Below are 17028 nucleotides of genomic sequence, written 5' to 3' on the forward strand. Positions count from 1 at the left end.
GTGTGTGCGTGAGTATGTGTGAGTGGCATCTGAATTGTGTTTGCATGTGTATGTGTATTGATATGGTACTAATGCATTCCTTTCATATGGCAGAAGGTATGAACAGCTGTGTAGGAGGAAGTGAGGTGCATGTGTGAGCGAAAGAATGAGTGTGCTGTATGTCAGAGTGAGCAGCTCCTGATGACATGATAGAAAAGTGGGAGTATTTTTTTTTTTTAGGTTTGTGGGGGGTTTTGAATTTATAACTTAGATCAAGCTGCAATGACATAATTTGTCATCCAGATTTTGTTGGAGTTTTCTGTGACGTTGCTCATGAGAATGTTTGGCAAGTCCTGCAGAGACCATTACTTTAAATCTATAAATCTATAAATGTATTATCTGTAAATCTATAAACCTCGGCATTCATTATCTTGCTTCTGAAGCATCTCAATGATTCGCTTGTGTCCCAAACCCACTTGAAAGAGGTTATCAGTGACACTTCTAAATAACTAAATGAGATTAAGGAACGTAACGTCCAGGAACCCATACTTGTTATGGGCATCTCAAACAAAAAGTTTACCTTAAATGTGTATACAATGCTATTCTTACGTATTAAACCGTATTTGGAACTGTTTTCAATTTTATTAAATTATGCATTGGGTACCCTTTGTCTTTGTTAACGAAGCTTTTCCGCTCAGCATGTCCCCTGGAGCCTACCTGTCATGTGACCCACCAGTACTAATTGATATCTGCACTTCCACACAGACGCGACCGCAGCCAGACGACAATCAGGTCCGGGGCAGCAAGGGCAAGCGTGAGAGGAAGACAGAACGTGAATGAAAAAAGTGCAGTACAGGGACAGAAGAGAAAACGCAGTCTAAACATCTAGCTCCTATCAGAAACGTACACATAGAGCACGACCTGAGGAAAAGTTTTTGAAGCTCAGAGCAAGATGACCCAGTTGGAGATCCCGATGCAGTATGATAATGGACTTGACCAATATGACTACATGATACAAGAAGACGAATGGGATAGAGACCTTCTATTAGACCCGGCATGGGAAAAACAACAGCGGAAGGTAAGAACTACTACATAGACATCATTTTTGTTTGTTTGTAAGAGGCTACTTGTTCATTGCGATCCTTCTGGTTGGTGTATTACACTTACTCGAAAGTCGTTGGTTACTTCTGACCTTCCATTGTTAAAGGTATCGAAAGAAATAATACACTTTTATGATCTGCATCACATGAAAAGAGTAACTTTTTTTTATTATTTTACAACCATCACTATACGTCAGTGTGGTTGGTTTTCCACAAACAGCTAATTTTACCTCGGCTCTGTCCCCTGGTTGTCAGTGGACTAATGCAGGGGTCTGTGTTGGCTCCAGTCGACGGGACTGTTCTGTTGAGGGATGGATGCGGTGGGTACCAGCTAACAATAGCTCAATGAGCGGCTCTTGAGACTGCTGCCATTCCACTGATACGCCTGGTATGCGGACTGTCAACAGATGCTTCTAACAGATGATGACGTCCTTGGGATTAGAATGGATGCACTGGCTAAATTTAACTCTTGGACCAAACGGCATTATAGTGGGTTAATCCGATGTCCTTGGTGCGGAATTCTTTTGTTGAAAGAATCCGCACGAAGATGTGGTGATTAACCCTATACATCATTGCCTCTCACAGTAAATGTCGACCCACCTGTGACGACAGTGATATAGAATGTCACTCAAGCGTTTTAACAGCCTTTTTTAACACCCTTTCTTTCTTTTTTTCGAAAACAGTGTAGAATGTTGTTCTGTTCTGCTACTTCCCTTAACTTCAATTATATTAATTGAAGTTGGATTGAATTTACATTTAAGTGTTCAATTTAACAAAGTACTGCCTTCATGGCAGTTCAAAACCCCACGTGGGATTTGTTTGCATTGCTTAGTCCCTCAGTTGCTTCTTTGGCATCTTAAGGAGGGATCACCACAGCTATCAGCTTTCCCTCTAAATCAATCCTCTTATCAACGCACAACACACAAATTAAAGGTGGCAGCACTGTTGGTAGGGAGAGACAGAAAAAAGAACACTGTAGGTGTCTATAGGATAGTGTGTGTGTGTGTGTGTGTGTGTGTGAGAGAAAGAGATTAAGCAATTCCATCCACTTATAGACAGGCATCAGAACCTCAAATCAAACATAACCACATAGAAATATGACTGTATTGTCAAAACCAAAGCTCACAGTAGACACAACAGCGGACAGCAGCACACAAGCAGCTTTACATTCCATGTGTGGTCTGTGTTCTCTTCGGAGGGATACATTTCACAGGGGCTTTCAGAGAGAAGCACCAGAGCCATGCTGCTGCACCTTTCCATTGTCACTCACTCACACACACACACACACACACAAACACACACACACACACACACACACACACACACACACACACACACACACACACACACACACTCACTTGTACTCAGACATCCTCCACTCGAATCAGAGCAATGGCCATTCATGGGAGGCCGTATGATTCATGAGTATATTTAGTACCTCTCTGTCAGGGTTTAGGTTATGTTTTAGCATGATATGTGTAAATGTTAACTCACCACAAATATTACATTTATTCATGATCAATATTTGATTCTTATTAAACACTGTAGTGTGGCTGTACTGTGTTCGTGTGTGTGTGTGTGTGTGTGTGTGTGTTTGTGTGTGTGTGTGTCTTCAGCATGATATGTGGACTCTCCCAGCCACTGTCTAATAAGTTAAGGCTCTTAAAGACCATTGTGGCGATCTATTCCTCTAACAAGATAACATGGTCACCATATGCAAGCCAGCAGAATCCACTGCGCACCATATTTTAGCTTTTATGTAGTTTACTTCAAATGCTGCTCACATCACCTCGTGCTGTAAATCATAAAGTTAAGAAGAATGTACTGGATGTCATTAGGATGCACTTCACTTCATTTTGAGTTTACCCCAAGACTTACATGCATCAATGTTTACATCTTTGGTCGTAGTCAGGTGAGGGACAACTATTGTTTCATTTCACATCAGAAGTAGTATGAATTCAACTAGTGTCATAAGTTATGTGGTTGAGGAGGGATAGTCCTCTCTGTATCAAGTTTAGTCTCAGGCCCCTAATGTGGAAGGAATGTGTGCTGGTGTCTGCTTTAGATATATGTGTGTGCACTGATAACTACCCAGAATGAGAGAGAGAGAGATAGAGAGAGAGTGTGTGTGTGTGTGTGTGTGTGTGAGAGAGAGAGAGAGAAAGAAAAAGAGAGAGAGGAAAAGAGAAAGGAAGCAGTTTGAATCTCATTGTAGTTCTTGAAGTGTCATGTGTATTGCTCTCATTAACCTTATGATAGCTCTTCCCAGAGAATATAGTAGACGATGACGCCATGCATTGCTTGTCATTACTGTACAATTGAGAAGTGCTTGAGAGTAGGCTGCAGACGTGTAGATAGTGTTATCAGTGTGACTGACCTGCTCTAAGTCATTTCAGGCAGTGTCATAAGGTGGCCTGGGAATCAGCCAGATAAACTTATCTCTGAAATATTGAGCAGGCGATTTATGGATGCTTACATGGAAATGATTAAAGTCAAATGTCAAATCACTCAAGTTCTTGGTTCCATGTCTTTGGTCATCGTTGTTTTAGAGGCACACTTGGATACGTGTCAAGAAGACAGGTTAAATCCACAATCTTTTCATTCTGTTTGCAGTTGGAACTCTAAGCCATTGACACAGGTCTTTCATCCTGACCTCACGCATGTTGGCATGGTTACTGTAGACCTCTTGTGACCGCTGGTCACCCGGCACCACTAGAATGCGAAGGTATACCGGATCTGGCTAAAGTGATACATATGAAGCAGATCCTTAGCGTATCAGGGATGTATATGTGTATGTACCATGGTCAAATGTAGATCTGTTCAGCTCTGATGTGTGAGTAATGGAGGATTCCCAGATTGTGTTTGTGACCGTCCTCAGCCCAATGAATGGTCTGTCAGTGTGGCACATGTGAGTTACCGCAGGTGGGCTTATAGAGGTTTTGGTACTGTGTGAGTGCTATGTGATTGATGCAGGACCGGTGCCTGTCTTAAAGCCCTTTGTGAGGCTAAGAGTGGCCTTTTCCTTTGGACAGATGCTCATTGCTGGGGGTGTGGGCATGCCTCAAGTAAATCTGCTGATTTATGGGCCTAGGGGAAGCTGGCATGCAGGCTATATTATGTGTATGGTTGGGTGTCCCTGACACTGGACTAATGAAGTGTGTGTGTGTGTGTGTGTGTGTGTGTGTGTGTGTTTGTGTGTGTGTGTGTGTGTGTGTGTGTGTGTGTGTGTGTGTGTGTGTGTGTGTGTGTGTGTGTGTGTGTGTGTGTGTGTGTGTTTGTGTGTGTGTGTGTGTGTGTGTGTGTGTGTGTGTGTGTGTGTGTGTGTGTGTTCCCCACACAGACTTTTACAGCCTGGTGTAACTCCCACCTGAGAAAGGCTGGCACTCAGATTGAGAACATTGAGGAAGATTTCAGGAATGGCCTGAAACTCATGCTGCTGCTGGAGGTCATCTCAGGTACTCAGGATTCATCTTAATTAAGTCACTGAAACCAAAATACAAGTAGACAACAGACCAGCTGGAATTCATCCACCCTATTAAGCATATTACATTCTTAGGTCACATAATGTAAATAATCATATTGTTTCAGATTCATGAGAAGTAGCTGACACGAATCAGAGGAAATTAAAACAAATGTTTTATTATTTTTGTATTAATATGTTTCATATTAGCGGCAAGAAACAATCTCATATCTGTAATCTTCAAAAGGGATGGCCAGCATGATATTTTAAATAATTAAATAATCTGTGTTTTTTAGTTTTTTCCCCAAAAGTGGTTGTGTTGTTGATTTGCATCATTTTTTTGGGAGGGGGATACTGCACCATAGATTCATATTTAGAATTTGTGTTACAGGTGAAAGGTTACCCAAGCCAGACCGAGGAAAGATGCGTTTCCACAAGATAGCCAATGTAAACAAAGCTTTAGACTTCATCATCAGCAAAGGAGTGAAGCTTGTCTCTATTGGAGCAGAAGGTAGAATGTTTTACTGTACATATAAGGGATAGCTCATCTGCCCCATCATGATATGAAATATCAACATCTTATACTTTACTCATTCAGAAATCACGGATGGGAATGTTAAGATGACTCTTGGAATGATTTGGACCATCATCCTCCGCTTTGCCATTCAAGACATCTCAGTTGAAGGTAAACAGCACACTAACACCACAGAGTCATGTGTGAAAGGCACACTAACATCACAGAGTCATGTATGAAAGGCACACTAACATCACAGAGGTGTGTATGAAAGGCACACTAACATTACAGACAGAGGTGTGTATGAAAGGATCATAAATCTGGCAAAGTCAGATGATCCCTTTGGCAGTAGGAGACATCAGGCCCTTTCAGCAGAGTTTACACACTGGAGTATGACACATTATACCGTAATATACCACACTTGACCAATATACAATGAGATATTCATTTAACAATACGTTTAATGTGTATACTGTGTGTGCCAATGTGTCAGCATCAAAGCTCAGTCAAAGAGAAGGTAGACTCTTTGAGGTGTGAATGCATCTGGCCCACAGTGTAATATTGTGTGCTGTGCTGGCCTTCTCTTCTTCTTCAGAAACCTCTGCCAAGGAGGGGCTTCTTCTGTGGTGCCAAAGAAAGACTGCCCCCTACAGGAATGTCAATGTCCAGAACTTCCATGTCAGGTGAGTTGCTTTTGAGGATTAAATAGCCTTTTTTAGATATTTTCTTAATATTCTGAGGTGATCTGAGTGAAAAATGAAACCGCCTCCATATAAATGTAGGGGTCATGCTCTGATTCCATGTAATAATTGACCTGTGAATGTCACCGTGCTCCTCTGTCTCTGTTGCCGGCGGTGAAGCTGGAAGGATGGGCTGGCATTCTGTGCCCTGATCCACAGGCATCGGCCTGACCTCATCGATTACTCCAAACTCAACAAGGTCAACAGTGTGGCCCAGACATTAACCCCAGACAAGGGCTGGATACGGTGAAGCCTTTAGCCAGGAAGCTTTGATCATGTGCAGAATCGGTCTCAAGGCTTGTGGAATGAATCACCAAGCTTGATGATTGGTGCCGATTTAGCATGTGCTTAAAACTCTAGCTGAAGGCTTTATGTGAATCTGGCTCTGGGTTTTCAGTGTGATCCCTGCATTAACAACACAGTGTGTTTAGTCACCCCTAGACATGAAATGCCCTACTAAAATACGTGTTTCCTTTTTGTTTTGGGGATCCCTTTCCCTTTTATTCCGTACATTGTTTGCTTGTTGCCTGGTAACCCTTGCTGTTCTGGGGTCAGCTGGCCTGGCCTTCTGTGCGCTCATACACAGACACAGACCAGATCTTCTCCACTTTTACAACCTCAAGGTAGCATAAGGCCAATGTAGTTGTATGTGAGGTCATTGGTGTATTTTAGATCATTTTGGTTCTTAACATGCAGTGACAGTATCTCCCAATGGTATTTGTTCCAGGCCACTGATTTTATAAATACATTTTCTCTGGCGCTGAATGGGTCAAATGTGAGTTTAAATAAAAAGCTTAAAATACTGGGCCTGAACAAATACTTGCAGGAAGTGTTGCTTTGTGTAGTAGAGAAATCTTAATGTAGATAGATCCCTGGTACGTAAGTAGACTTATGAGCTGTGTTGGTGAAATGTGCTGTATGTAGCAATAGTTGTGCTGGTGTTGTATGATAGCATTTAGCATTAGGTTTTTATATTTCACCAATGGAGTAGAACTTCAAATACACAAACGTTGCGAAAAGATGACCTTCTTGTGTCCATTTCACCTTCATCATGGAGAGAAGTGGTCCTACGGTATTGGGAATTCCCAATGTCCAAGCAGTCAATGGCATTTATTGGAATTGATTGTGGGAATGACACATTTTTGAAGAAATGCCTGGATTACTCTAGCTGTTTTGGGAGATACCTCTCCCTGTGTTCCTATATCCCTGTTCAGTGTTGTTATTTCTGATAATAAATTAACAGTAAAACAGCCAAAGCACTGAACACAACCACACACACCAACAGCCGAACACTAAACTCCTAAGGTTTACAGCTTTGGATGATGGGAGATTTACAGACACACACATATACACACATACACATATACACACATGCACATACTGTAGACCATCATGTATATAACTAGAGCTTGGAGAAGGAGGGCCTGCTGTATGTAATGGCAAAGGATCTTTTCAATTAGTGATGCCAGGTCAATCAGTTCAGCATGCTCTCTGTCTGCCCCTTCCTCCCTCTCTCCCTTTCTCTCTCTCTCTCCCTCTCTCTCTCTCTCTCTCCCTCCCTCTCTCCCTCTCTCTCTCTCTCTCTCTCTCCCTCTCTCTCTCTCTCACACACACACACACACACACACACACTCACACACACAAATTGTCGGTTAGTTGCATCGCTCTCAGCTGTCCTCTTTGGCTCCAGGTGAGCTTGCCCGCGGTAATCCTGCCATTTTAGCCCGGGCGGAGAGTCTGTTTAAGTACCACACGTACTACACCCCTGGGTCGTCTGGATCCCTACGCAGCTGCCATTGTCCTGCAAGATGGCTTTTCGCTGCGGGCGTCAGTGGAGCAGCCACAGGAGAATACCAACTGCATGATCTCTGTGCCCCTCTAAAGACCCTGACTCATAGGAGAGCACTGGAGCTCTGCTCCCCGTCTGGGGCAGCTATGTCCTGTCTGTCCAAAAGTGCTTTCAGCCTCACTAGTGACCTATTCTAGACCACATCTTAAAGCTCCACTTAATCTGACCACACAATACTTTGACTCATTCACAGTCAGACTGTCGGACTATTCCACAGTCATGTGGTCTTTGCAAAGTGGAGTATTGTACTCTCAGTGTCACAGTTTTATGTGATGTTTGAAGAGGATGGTTTTGAGGGGTATATGTAAGATTTTTATATGGTCACCTATGGTTAACCTTTTTCCTATAACCTATGGCTTTGGAGATATCCCATCTGCCCAATTTCCCCATTTGTAGTTCACTCTACTAATAGATCCTGCACATCACAGTGTGCCTCCTGTGAAACCTGCATGATTGTGCATCTATTTTAGTTTCAGTTTTATTCCGTTGTGTCACTCTCATCTGACTCTCAATTCTGTGTTCAGGATGACCCTATGGGAAACCTGAACCTCGCCTTCGACATCGCAGAGAAACACCTGGACATCCCCAAAATGCTGGACGCAGAGGGTAATAGCATCAGATGCTCTTTCCATATTAACTTCATTTACATTCAAAAGACCTACACACAAAAGCATTTCATTTTCCCTTTAATCAGATTATAGCTCATTACCATATTGCAATAACTGGGAATTATGACGGGAACATATTCATTGTTATCTCTTGGAGTGGATTGCTTTGGTAATGAAGTTTATCCCCCATAGGTTTGCTTTTATAACTCATTGAATAAAAAAAGTGCGTCTGACTTTAAACGGATGCGCCTGCTCTTGCCTCTCAGACTTAGTGAGCTCTGCCCGACCAGATGAGAGGACAGTCATGACCTATATTTCCAGTTACTATCACACGTTTGCAGGGGCTCAGAAGGTACGATTGATCCCTTGGTGTTGTGAGGGACAGTCTAGCTGCCAGATGTGTTAGTGGAAGTTTTCAGTGACCTGACCTTCGACCTTTTAGGATTAGTTATCCTCAACCTTTTACCTCTCCCCCAAACTACACTGATTATTTATAAATAGATTGAGTTCTAGTTGGAGAATATGTTGAAAGGATGTTTAGTGGAGCCCATCCTCTTTTCACTTAGTGCATCTGAAAATCTGAAATATTACATTGACTTAAAATGATTGTTTCTTACCAGGATGAAACATAATGGTTAAAACAAGTTTATTAATCTAAAAGATATAAGATATTGATAGTCAGTGGCATTGAATATAATGACAGTTGTTGTTATCTACTATATATGGATTGTGCCACGATAAGGATTATTATTGGATATATAGGTTATATATTATTATTATATATACATTATTGGCTATTATATAGGTACCTTAATCCTTTACCATGTCTGACTTGAAATTTCTCAATACAGTCTGTATTAGCAGCCTCCCTGCAGTCCTACTGCTGGTTCATTCCAATTTCCAATCTCTTCCTCTTTAGCACCCCCTGGTGGCTACTGTGTCCTTTCTTGTGCATTAGTTCTTGCTTCATCCCCTTCCTCAAATATTCCTTCTTTCCTCTTCTCTTCCTTCCCTAGACATTGTGAACACCCCTAAGCCTGATGAGAGAGCTATTATGACCTATGTATCCTGCTTCTACCATGCCTTTGCTGGTGCTGAGCAGGTATACAGAGTTGTTAACTGTTTTAAAAGTAATATACTATATTAGCTATGACTGGCTCATTTTGATACTTGGACTAGAAATGTATTACATTTAAGTTATTTGGATTGGTCACCCCCGCCATCTGCTGACACGTCAGTGTTTTCTCCTTGCTCCCCAGGCTGAGACGGCTGCTAACAGGATCTGCAAAGTTCTGGGTGTCAATCAGGAGAATGAGAAGTTAATGGAGGAATATGAGAGACTGGCCAGTGAGGTCAGTTTGAATAGTCAATTTAGTAACGATGCAAAAGTTTGTATAATTGGTTATACTGTATAATCATACTTGAATAACATTAAATACTTAATCTTAAATATATAGTATAATAATATAAACATCTGAAATGGTCTCCATGTTTCCTGTCTTTGTGGCAGCTGCTGGAGTGGATCCGGCGCACCACGCCGTGGCTGGAGAACCGCGCGCCTGAGAAGACCATGGCCGAGATGCAGAGGAAGCTGGAGGACTTCAGGGACTACCGCAGGCTCCACAAGCCCCCCAAAGTGCAGGAGAAGTGCCAGCTGGAGATCAACTTCAACACGCTGCAGACCAAGCTGCGCATCAGCAACCGCCCCGCATTCATGCCTTCCGAGGGCAAGATGGTGTCGGTGAGTCGGTCTCTGGAGAGGGCCACTAAATGAACCAAACACAGACATGTTTTCACAATTTCGTTACAGTATTACGGGTACCGTTAGAATGCAGAGACATAAAAGTCCAACAAAGTGCACAAAGATATTAATAAAAAAGTCCTGTGTGTGTGTGTGTGTGTGTGTGTGTGTGTGTGTGTGCGTGTGCGTGTGTGTGTGTGTGTCTATCTGTAGGATATTGCCAGTGCTTGGCAGGGCCTGGAAGGGGCAGAGAAGGGATATGAGGAGTGGCTGCTGACTGAGATCCGTCGCCTGGAACGTCTGGACCACCTGGCTGAGAAATTCCGCCAAAAGGCCACCACACATGAGACCTGGGCCAGTGGTGAGTGTATATACCTACCCCAGCTCTGTTATGAATATGCTTTCGGGCTTCAATTTATCATTCATGTCTCTGTGTGTGTGTCTGTGTGTAATGTAGGTAAAGAGGAGATTCTGACCAGTAAGGATTATGAATCGGCTACTCTGACTGAGCTGAGGGCGATGCTACGGAAACATGAGGCATTTGAGAGTGACCTGGCAGCCCATCAGGACAGAGTGGAGCAGATCGCTGCCATCGCACAGGAGCTGAAGTACTACACTACCCATAACTCCCTTTGCCCCTTTCTCAAAACATTTGCAATGTCTCAGGAGTGTCTGACTTAGACTCCTTTCCATCTGGCACACTATTCACCATAAGAACTAGAGGGTACAACCTGAGAGAACGTGATGTTGGAGCCATTGAATTGCCTATTGTGTGTTCATAACAGTATGCACACCAGGCGAAGAGGCCATGAGAATTGTGATATGGCCCTATGAACTTTCATAATTCGCTCCAGATCCCCCGCTTTCATTTCTCAGAAGCTGGCGGCTTCGCTCATAAAGCATCTGTTCCGTGTTCTCCATTAACACACGAAGCATGTGGTCGTATAATAGCCAAATGTGAAGTTTCTCGCTTAAGAGAGGCCTGCTCTTCGTCATGTGATGGACTCCTCTGCTGCCATAATTAGACCTTAGCGAGTGTCTCCCCCGAGCCAGACGCTCTTGTTATCAGTGCTCTGCCCTTCAGGCCTGTGCCATCTGACCTCTCCCCTCCTCCCCTCACATACAGTACAGGCCCAACAGACACAATTCCTGACATTCCTCCAATGCCTCTTTTATCACTTCAGAGGCCTGGGGGTTGTGTTGCTTTTTACACGGCCCTACGTGTGGATGGGTGTTTTTGAGTGTCACAACCAGTATATCCTACGTATTGTGTCAACATTTTCCACGAATGCTGGTAATAAATGTCACTTGCTATGATTTAAATGTACGGTATGTTACAACAGTGCTCTTTGCCGCCAAGTGATAAATTGCAAAACCTCTAGCTCACACATGATCTATTGTTAAAATACTGGCACTTTTCTACGCAGTGATATTCAATAAAACCCATCTAGCCCATTCGTGGTGCTCAGACTCCTTTTCCATCTGCAGATGTCAGGCATAATGCGTGTCAGTTCTGAAGAGGACAAATCCTCACTTATCATCCAGTTTGTCCGTGGCTGCACTTCCTAATTAAGTGCGAGAGTATCAGCTTTTGAAGAGGAAGAATGCTAAGTAGTTTTTTTTTCAAACCCAAATGAGATAAACAGGCAATCAGCGAGTTCTGATTCCCCTTCTAATGATTTTACTCAATGATGAGCGACAGGGGCATGCAGTGGTGTATAATAATGAGCCTAACGTCTGATTGGTCTATCTCTTTAGTGAGCTGGATTACCATGATGTTGCTCACGTCTGATTGGTCTATCTCTTTAGTGAGCTGGATTACCATGATGTTGCTCACGTCTGATTGGTCTATCTCTTTAGTGAGCTGGATTACCATGATGTTGCTGCTGTCAATCAGAGGTGTCAGAGCATCTGTGATTTATGGGACCAGCTGGGCACTCTCACCCAGAAGAGGCGGGAGGCCCTAGAGGTGAGAGGAGAACGAACTTGTGTGTGTGTGTGTGTGTGTGTGTGTATGTTTGTCTTTGTGTGTTTGTGTGTGTGCATATGTGTCTCCATGTGTGTTTGTTTATTAAGAGTGAAAGAGAGAGAGAGAAGGATAAAAGGAGAGAGAGGTTGCTAATAATTGTATCCAACTGATATCCACCTCATTGTTGTGGTGCTCTGCTGGGGTCCAGAGGACAGAGAAGCTGCTGGAGACAGTGGACCAGCTGTTTCTGGAGTATGCTAAGAGATCAGCTCCATTTAACAACTGGATGGAGGGAGCCATGGAGGACCTGCAGGACATGTTTATTGTGCATACCATCGAAGAAGTCCAGGTGACCACACACACACACATATATATACATACACATACACACACACACATATACACATACACACACTGATACACAAATATAACAGACATAATTACTACTTGCGTGACTATGTATTATCTCCTTTCTCAACCTTCTCTCCTCTCCTCCTCACCTGTGACAGACCCTGATTGCTGCCCATGAGCAGTTTAAAGCTACTCTACCTGAGGCAGATGGAGAGAGGCAGGCCATCCTGGGCATCCAAAACGAAGTGCATAAAATCTGCCAGAGCTACAGCGTGCGTGCCAACCTCACCAACCCGTACAGCTCCATCACCACGGAGGAGCTCATGGCCAAGTGGGACAAGGTCAGGGACTCCCTCGAAGACAGCTTGCCTCTGGCACCAACATTACTTTACCTCAATGACAGAGGTGTACAGATGAATGGAGAATGACACTTGTGTGTGTGTGTGTGTGTGTGTGTGTGTGTGTGTGTGTGTGTGTGTGTGTGTATGTGCGCTGGTGTAGGTTAAGAAGCTTGTTCCTCAGAGAGACGGGTCTCTTCAGGAGGAGCTGGCCAGGCAGCATGCCAACGAGAGGCTGAGACGGCAGTTTGCCGCCCAGGCTAACCTGATTGGACCCTGGATCCAAACCCGGATGGAGGTCTAAAACTTTTAAACTCCTAAACTGTTCTATATCTCACAGTAATGTAGTAAAGTGTAAAACAAAGACAACCAACTGTCATTTGTAATACAACTGTAATATTACTCTCACTGCAATGTCAAGCATCTTCTGTCACTGCCTAATAGAAAATAACATTAGCTGTGTATGACCATGGCCATGTTCATGCACTCATTATGTAAAGAGTTGCCAGTGAGGACCAGGAGGCCATAACTTTGGTATATTTCTGTGATGTCATTCAGGAAATTGGCCGCTGTGCACTGGAGATGGTCGGCACTCTGGAGGACCAGATGACCCAGCTAAAGCAGATAGAGCATGTCATCGTCACATACAAACCCAACGTCGACAAGCTGGAGGGAGACCACCAACTCATCCAAGAGTCCCTGATCTTTGACAACAAGCACACCAACTATACAATGGAGGTACACTGTGAACAGAAACAATGTAAATCCTTAAAAGTACGCACCCTTGTGCAGTGTCACAGTTACAGACACACTAAAGGAAACGTATGATTGCAGGAGGTTAATGTTTGCAGCTCCAAGTCAATTACCTGAATGTTTTTCTCTTTGTCTCCTTGGTAACCACAGCACATTCGGGTGGGCTGGGAGCTGCTCCTCACTACCGTCGCTCGCACCATCAACGAGATCGAGACTCAGATCCTGACCCGAGACGCCAAGGGCATCAGCCAAGAACAGATGCATGAGTTCCGCTCCTCCTTCAACCACTTTGACCGGGTACAGTGTTCATGGCCCAGGTCTCAGACCTGCACACCACTCAGTGTTCATGGCCCAGGTCTCAGACCTGCACACCACTCAGTGTTCATGGCCCAGGTCTCAGACCTGCACACCACTCAGTGTTCATGGCCCAGGTCTCAGACCTGCACACCACTCAGTGTTCATGGCCCAGGTCTCAGATCTGCACACCACTCAGTTGGGTCCTTTACCAAAAAGCAGCTTTATTTCCTTTGTACTAGACTGAGAACAGTGTTGAAACCTTAACCAATTCTGATGTAACTGCATGTAATGCATGATATATTACTCTCATTTTTGTTCATGCCACCAGAAGCCATACAAGGACAGAATGGTAATTCATTAAATAAAAAAATTGACCTTAAAAATGTCTGCTTTAGATTTGGAGTCACAATGATAGTCCATAAATTGTGTTTATTTAATGCATTTGTTTTTAGCTGAGAAAATATTATACGTTTATCAACTAGGCTATTTGCAGCCGTAGATGTGTTAGAGGCACATCTGCACTCCCTCTTGGTGCTTTCTCTAGTTGGTAATTAAGTGCATTCAATTATCTGCTCATCAAATGTGTGTACATGTGTCACTTGGCCTCAGAAGGACCGAGGTAGACTGCGTCCTGACGAGTTTAAAGCCTGTCTCATCAGCCTGGGCCATGTGGGAAATGAGAAACAGGTACTCGCCACTACTGAGCCCAGCCTAATCTGTGTCAACCCCTGTGTGTTGGTGCTGTTTAGTGCTGGAGTGTAGACCTCCAAGAAAAACCTGCTAAAGTGTGTCTTTCCTCTTTTTTGTGTCTGTGTCTGTGTGTATGTGCGTCCTGTGTATGTGTGTATGTGCGTCCTGTGTATGTGTGTATGTGCGTCCTGTGTCTGTGTGTATGTGCGTCCTGTGTATGTGTGTATGTGCGTCCTGTGTATGTGTGTATGTGCGTCCTGTGTCTGTGTGTATGTGCGTCCTGTGTATGTGTTAGGTGCTGCTTCCTCCTCCACCTGGCTTCCTCTCCCACTGGACATCTTATCTCCACCCCTGTTTCCTGTTTCCTTCCCCTATTCCACTCCCCTCCTGATCCTCTGCCCCTCCCCCCTATAGAAGAAGAATGGTGCCATGGACACTGATGACTTTAGAGCCTGCTTGATCTCTATGGGCTATGATTTGGTAGGATCAGACCAGTAAAACAGTGTGTGCTGTTACTTTAAGTAGTACTGAATCACTGCTATAAGTAAATCTTAACACTAATCTCCTCCATCTTTTCCCTACCTTGCGTCTTTGAAATCTGTCCAGGGTGAGGTGGAGTTTGCTCGGATCATGATGCTGGTTGACCCCAATGCCTTGGGGCTGGTGTCCTTCCAGTCCTTCATTGATTTCATGACCAGAGAGACGGCTGATACTGATACAGCGGAGCAGGTTGTGGCGTCCTTCAGGATCCTGGCTGCTGACAAGGTGTGGTCTAAAATACGTTTACATTTACATCTACATTTACTGTTTTTTCATTAGGCAGAAAGTATACACTTACCTTCTATTTCGGCCCCCATACAGCCTTACATCCTGCTGGATGAGCTGCGGAGGGAGTTGCCCCCTGACCAGGCCGAGTACTGCATCATGAGGATGCCCCCCTTTGGGGGGTCGGGTGGGGTCCCCGGTGCCCTCGACTACACTGCCTTCTCCACTGCCCTCTACGGAGAGAGTGACCTTTAACCTCTGGCACCTTTAACTCCTTCACCCTGTCCCTATCAGCCCTTTCCACCTCCATAAATGCTCCTCTACCCTTTAGAGGCCTGTCAGCATTTGACTAAGTTATCTGAAATAGCAGATGCACCTAGGTTCATGAATACTTTACTTTAATTGTCATTATTATCCACTGTGTTATTACTAAGGATTGAAGTTATGCATATCATTTGTGTGCAGTTCCCAGGTTAATCTCATTTCCCTAGGCCTATGAAACATAATCATCTTTACATCTCAGTAGAGTAATAGCTATGTTTTTTTTAAATATTACATTACTCTGGAGGACACACCTTGATAGTACTGATCTATGCATACAGAGTAGTAGATTATGCTCTTTGAACTCATACAGCTACAAACAAAGATTCATTTTCACAAATCACCACCCAGTGCCTCTGATATAATCTTAGATCTTTTGCAGAACATGCATTTAAATGAATGTATCTCAGAATGTGGAAGTCTTGCATGCACCTCAGTTTAAATGTAATGAGTTGCTAGATCATTTTGTGTTCTGAAAAGCGTTTGACAATTTGACAGTATACACCAGGGGGTTACGTGTTATGATGCAAAATGCCTCCCAGTTCTGTATTGGATCTGCCTTTTAGGACAGCAGAAATATATAGAACAGAATTTCACAGAACTCAAACACATATTTCCTAATGTAAATGGTCTGTAACCCATTGTGGCGGATCCGCTAGCCTCTCCAGAGTGTCCATAATATATTAAATGCATACAGTCTTTACTTATTTGCACACATTTGGCTTCTTGTACACAGCTTCATGTCAAAGATCAATTATGCAACATATTCACTGTTCTACACAACACTCCTGTGCCAACTCTAAACCTGAGAATGAATACCAAATTATTCTTCATGTTTGGGCTAATTCAGTAGCATTGGAATCTTGCTTTCTGGCACTGGTTAGCTGAACCGTATGTTTCGGCGGTAAGTTTGTTTTACAACAATTTAGGAAGACAAATTGTTTTGTTTTGCCTTCAGAAGACATTTCTGTAAAACTAGACAATGACGGTGCTTTAAAAAAAAAAATCAAGACCTGCTCTGAACTATTTGGTTTTATTTTATGTGTAATTATGAAGCTGCTATGGATATCCTGTGCCATTTAAATGTTACCATATTGCATAAAGCAGCTGTTAAAAAAACAACATACATTTGAAAGGAAATGTATTTAAAGATAAGAGTTTTAGGAAATGCCTCCTGCGTAGTTCACTCTGCAAACTGCACATTTGTCACCCCACCCTATCTATTAGCAAGAGTAATGCCATCACGAGACCATCATAACAGACATCTGTACCATTTCCTTCCTATCGCCTTTTATCCAATAAAGTTGTTACAAGCCCTTATGCTATGACTTTTTCTTACTGGAAATCAAATCATTTGACTACACGGCCATAATGTCATAACCATAACCATAAGGTTACTTAAAGTAACACTATGCAACAATTTGACACTTTTTGAGGTATGGTTTTATAGGCAACTAGTTTTGGTACCATCCTCAAATTAATTTTGATAGCATATGGTCCTGTGAAGGACAGATAAACACCTGTGTCTTTCCCACTAGCTATACAGGATATGC

General features: G+C 43.3%; 1 protein-coding gene across 2 annotated transcripts; it reads left to right on the forward strand.

The window, feature by feature from the left end:
• Nucleotides 1-721: 721 nt before the first annotated feature.
• On the forward strand, nucleotides 722-16795 carry actn2b (actinin, alpha 2b). Of its 2 annotated transcripts, XM_031578746.2 has the most exons (21): nucleotides 722-1057; nucleotides 4420-4534; nucleotides 4931-5050; nucleotides 5138-5224; nucleotides 5649-5736; nucleotides 5914-5992; nucleotides 8167-8248; nucleotides 9267-9352; nucleotides 9510-9602; nucleotides 9761-9991; nucleotides 10205-10352; nucleotides 10449-10599; nucleotides 11852-11960; nucleotides 12169-12309; nucleotides 12470-12652; nucleotides 12813-12947; nucleotides 13208-13387; nucleotides 13553-13699; nucleotides 14804-14869; nucleotides 14996-15154; nucleotides 15251-16795. In XM_031578746.2, the coding sequence occupies exons 1-21, from the start codon at nucleotides 932-934 to the stop codon at nucleotides 15407-15409; spliced, it is 2685 nt and encodes an 894-aa protein (XP_031434606.1). In that variant the 5' UTR covers nucleotides 722-931; the 3' UTR covers nucleotides 15410-16795. The 2 variants fall into 2 exon arrangements, with proteins under 2 accessions (XP_031434606.1, XP_031434607.1); XM_031578747.2 differs by lacking the exons at nucleotides 14804-14869; nucleotides 14996-15154; nucleotides 15251-16795 and adding an exon at nucleotides 14309-14472.
• Nucleotides 16796-17028: the final 233 nt, after the last annotated feature.

Source organism: Clupea harengus, chromosome 13 (genome assembly GCF_900700415.2).
Source record: "Clupea harengus chromosome 13, Ch_v2.0.2, whole genome shotgun sequence".
Lineage (NCBI taxonomy): Eukaryota > Metazoa > Chordata > Actinopteri > Clupeiformes > Clupeidae > Clupea > Clupea harengus.